Source organism: Coffea eugenioides, chromosome 5 (genome assembly GCF_003713205.1).
Source record: "Coffea eugenioides isolate CCC68of chromosome 5, Ceug_1.0, whole genome shotgun sequence".
Classification (NCBI taxonomy): Eukaryota; Viridiplantae; Streptophyta; class Magnoliopsida; order Gentianales; family Rubiaceae; genus Coffea; species Coffea eugenioides.
This window is the reverse complement of record NC_040039.1, coordinates 34,711,629-34,716,622: the sequence shown is the minus strand read 5'-3', so window position 1 is coordinate 34,716,622 and position 4,994 is coordinate 34,711,629. Positions and strand designations below refer to the sequence as shown.

Genomic DNA, 4,994 nt, shown 5'->3' with positions numbered 1-4,994 from the left:
AAATATTTCCTCCCCCACACTTAAACTTCACATTGTCCTCAATGTGAGAAAAGGAAAATAAATAAAGAGTAAAAGAAAATACTGCTCAATTGAACTTGCGCAATCCGAATCCATGTCCAAGTGATGAATTTCCAATCTTAAGTAGTCCGAAATCCTTAAAACCACAACAGAGATGAAGATCACTTGAATTAGTTCACACAAAAGAAATAAGAAAAATCACTAAAAATTAAACATCACAAGCACTACGGAATAGAAAAGAAAAACTAGTGGCAATGTCACTAGGTGACGAGCACTCCCTCAAGTAGTCGCTTGGTCAGGTGAAGATGGTGGAGTCGGAGGAGCTTCAATACCCAGCTTGGTCTCGATGCGACGAAGACGCTCGGAATTCTGCTTATTCTCTTGGCGGCTTTTCTTTACCTCAGCCTCGACACAAAGCAGCTTGTCCATTATCTTCTTGAAAAACGACCGAGTGTCTTGAGGTGAGGTTGGAGGCCGTGAGGAAGACGGTTCATTTGAGACCGGCGGGGTAGTTGTCTCAACCCCTTGAGCCCCTTCAATTCGTTCAATTTCAACTTCCTCCTCTTGCCTAATGTCCCCTTGAGCACCTCCTTGAGTTGAAGGACCACCGCCGTCTTTACTCTTCAAAATGAACCTGCAAAAATCCAATGTAAAGACGTCCTTCTTCTTGAGACCTGTAGGGAAAGCGTTAGAAAAATCCACTCCAACCCTTTGAAACTCGAAGGTCAAGAACCGAGGATACGAGAAAGCATGTTTGATGTCGTTACTGCGAACCACAGCCCACATGTGGTTGGTGATAATGCTTCCCAATGGAATGCCTTGGATGTTTCCTAAGCCATGCTTCATTTTATCCAAGAAATAGATGTCACTTGTGCGCGCCTCATTGGTTCCACTTGCCCTCGGAATGATATTGGCGGCAAATAGGTAAATAAGGAGACGTTGCGACTCCGGAAATGATGAAGTCAATACCGAATATCGCCCCGTCGTTCGAGTAGCCTTGTACTCAACCCCCAAACGTACAAGTGCCTCTAGCATGTTCCAAGAGTCCAAATCATTGGGTTTGAAGGCTTTCTTCAAATCTACCTTGCGCCCCACATCCGAAACATGAAGATAGCGCTCCAAATCAGCTCTATGGACTCGAACTTTTCTCCCTCGCACTGTACTAGTAATCACCTCCGTGTCGTAGTGAAAAACCTTCTTGTCCTCCACATTTGCATAGAATTCTCGGACAAGCTCCTCATAATAGAAGTTTGGGATGTTAAAGAAATTTTCCCATCCCAATTTGGCAAAGGAGGCCTTGAGATGGTAGACCTCCTCGGCATCCGAGGTGACATCCTTTTCCACCAATACCTTAGCTCCCCTCCTAGCATTGTACCAAGCTTCATTTTCGGCGGAGGTGAAGCGCGACTTATCATAAGGGACTTCCTCCTCTTGGTCCCCTTGTGCATCTTGTTCCTCTTGTTGTTGAGTATCCTCTCCAGATGATGGCTCGTCCTCAAGCTGTAGACGTCTACTTGCTTTTCTTTTCAAGCGCGGTTGTCTAGACGTCGAAGCTTCTCCTCTCTTGTTAGGAGGAGGAGATTTCACTGCACCTTTCTTAGTGCGAGCCATTGTACCTAATTAAAATTATTAAATGTTAACTTCATTTAATAGGTACATTGCTAAGTAAAGATAATGAAAACTCATTCACTTTTACCTCTTTATCTTTAATTAGCCAATCTTATCAACTTACTCACATAATAATTAGCAATTAACTTCACAAGCAAGACTTTACAATTGATTATCAACAACAAATGCTTCTTTCATTTTTTTCCAAATAAAACACTTAAGCATAAAATGTCCAAATAGGTAGAGAAAGCAATTAAACAATCACACCACTTACTCCCAACTTAATGACCTAAATAAGCATAATGAAATGCTAGAAAGCACCTTAACCATGAGTTTAGACTTAAAAAGGTCATTAATTCAACTTTAATCAAATTTTCTAGAATAAACATGCCAAAAATCAAAGGATAAGCTAATTAAGCCTAAATTTAGCATGTAAATATCCTAGACCAATCCATTACTCTCATACAATTTTCTTCAATCCAATTGCCCCAAAAATTTAGCTAATATTGATCAAATCAAAGTAATCCTCGAGATTAGCTTAAAATTGCTAAATTCACCAAATAATCTCAAAGCCATGAGTTAAACATCACCAATAATCATCAATAAGCTCAATAACATCATAAAAAGCATCAAACTTCACAAAATGAAAAAAAATTCGAAATTGCCCAAAAATAGGAAAAAGTGAAAATTGGCAAAATTCAAATGACAACATTTGGTGAAGATTTGTTACCTCAAACTTGTTGGTAGATGATTAATGATGCAAATGGTGAAGAAACCCCCAAAAATTTCACTCCAATTCGGCCTCAATTGAAGAGTTCAAAAATTGAAAACCCTTGTTCTTCTCAAGCTAAAACCCAAATAAAAACTTGTTTTTGAAGGGGTTTAAGCTATGAAATCAACTAACAAGGGAGAGGGGAATGTTTTGGTGTATTTAGTTTGGAGATTGGATGGTTAAAAGATGGGTTTTAGAAGTAGTGTGTGTTTTAGGTGTGAGTGTGTGTGGAGGTTGAAGAAAGGAGGAAGAAAAGAAATGAGGGAATCCGCGCGCGGATTCCCTTTAGTGCGCAAAACCGGCCACAATCCGGCCAGTTTCCGGACGGATATTCGGCCGGATTATCGGCCGGATACTGGCCAGTAGCCACAAATTTTTTTTTTTTTTTTCTTTCGATTTTTCCTCTCAATCCGGCCTTTAATCCGGCCTAAATTTGGCCGGATTGTTTTTTTTTTTTTTTTTTTTTTTTTTTAACTCTGCATATCCGGCCAGAAACTGGCCGGATTTCCTGCCGGATTAACGGCCGGATATGAGGCAGTAGCTCCGAAAATTTGATTTTTTCTTCCCCTGATAATCCGGCCATGAATCCGGCCAGTTTATGGCCGGATTTGAGGCCGGATTTGCTGCAGAAATTTTTTATTTCTGCAGTTTTTCCTTCCACTTTCCATTTTCAAAAGTTTTTTTTTTATTACTCACCTTAAACATAAAATTTGTGCTTTCTCAACCAATTGCTCCTTGAAACATGAAATCATGCATCAATATAACTTTAGAATTAAGCACTTCAAATGCATGAATTGGATCAAATGAACAAGAAAACTCCCTTTTTGCTTCCTTATAAGTTCTTCTGCACTTGAAACACATTGCATAAACCATTGCCATTGCCACCTTTAAAACACACAAAAACACTAATTAAACACTTAAACTTACTAAAAAAAATTCGTTGGGTTGCCTCCCAACTAGCGCTTGTTTATAGTCATTAGCTTGACTATATCACCTCATTTTTCAAGGAGGTTTAGTTAACGAATAATCCACCATTTTAGGTCGTGGTGGATCATTAAAAGGTGACTTTATAGCAAAAGCCACATGATCTAATGATGTGAGAAATGGAAGTGATTTACATATTCCAAGTGTTTCATAGATATTACCTTGAACATGCACCACTTGAGAACTTACCAAAGGAAATGTTATGAGAGTATCTTGGGCAGGAATACCTTTAGAACCTATACTTTCGCTGCACTCCTCAAGAGGGGTGAAAAATGAGTCATTAAAACTCAGCTCTTGAGGCTCAAAGTTAGTTCCAAAGATATTATCATGTGAAATGGACATTTGCTCATTGAAACACAATTGAGATTCATCATTTTCATCCAAATGCAATCCATTTTCACATACAACATTTCCACGATTCATGCTAGAATCATTTTGCAAATTATTAGAAGAAATAACTTCACACAATGCACTCAATTGCTCATGTATTCGACCAAAGTGAGAAGCTAATTCATCTATTCTTTCTTCAATCCTATCAAAACGATCGGAAGTTGCATTTGCTAGCTTTTCTAAAGCTAACTCCCAAGATGGCTTAGAATCATTAGCTACTCTTTCTATTGCCAACTCCCAAGATGATTTTGATTCATATTGGACACTTTCAGGTTGGTGATCATAAAAATATGAATTATCACTATAAGTACATTGATTATTCCAACCATAAGCAGGAGAATTGCTCCAATTAGCACTATATTGATCAAAACAAGGATTGTAATGCTCTAATTTATCATAATAATCCACATTTTGTGCTTGCATACATGTATTAGTAGCATGATAACCTCCACACAAGTCACAAATCACATGATAAGAATTAAAAACATTAACATTCCTCCTCTGCTCAATTTCATGCATCCTGGTGTCCATTTGAACTTGTAACTTAATTACATCAAATTTTGCCTTTAAGCACCTTAAACCATCTTCAAAAGACATACATTCAGTAAATTCTTGGTTACCTCTGTTGAAGGAGCTTTGCACTTCATAACCATCCATTGCCAATCTTGCATTTCTCAAGCATTGTCCTCCAAATTGACCTACCCTCCTCATTACCTAAAATTGCTTTTAAACAACTTAAGAGCAAAATTAGTAAGAAGACTAGGTGATAAAACACATACACATATAAAATACTAAAATAACAGAAAATAACATTCACAATATAACTAATATTATGTCTAAACTAATAAAGTTGCTCTTCACACCGATATTGCCAAATCTTCCCCGGCAACGGCGCCAAAAACTTGACGGGTATTTTACATACGTGCAAGCTAAAAAATACCGAATTACACCCGTTCACTGCAAGTATACAGATCAACTAGTAGTTTAGGGTATATATCGGGTCGATCCCACAAGGAAGAGTGAACAATTACCGGTATTACTAAAGCTTCTCTATTATTTAGACTATCAATGAATTATAACAAATTTATCCTACTGAAATTATACAAAATGACAAATGAAAGCTCCTTAGGTTATGGTATCCCCAACTACTCATGCAAGTGCTATATTTGGATCATTAATTACTACATCTAGGCTAGTTATGGTGTAATTTCCTTATGCATTT

The 4,994-nt window shown here is 37.8% G+C and overlaps 1 protein-coding gene across 1 annotated transcript; it reads right to left on the bottom strand.

The window, feature by feature from the left end:
- Positions 1-297: 297 nt before the first annotated feature.
- On the bottom strand, positions 298-2,383 carry LOC113771444. The gene is made up of 2 exons (XM_027316022.1): positions 2,357-2,383; positions 298-1,634 (listed from the first exon to the last, which is right to left on the bottom strand). Exon 2 carries the CDS (start codon positions 1,627-1,629, stop codon positions 298-300), a length of 1,332 nt encoding a protein of 443 aa, XP_027171823.1. The 5' UTR covers positions 1,630-1,634; positions 2,357-2,383.
- Positions 2,384-4,994: the final 2,611 nt, after the last annotated feature.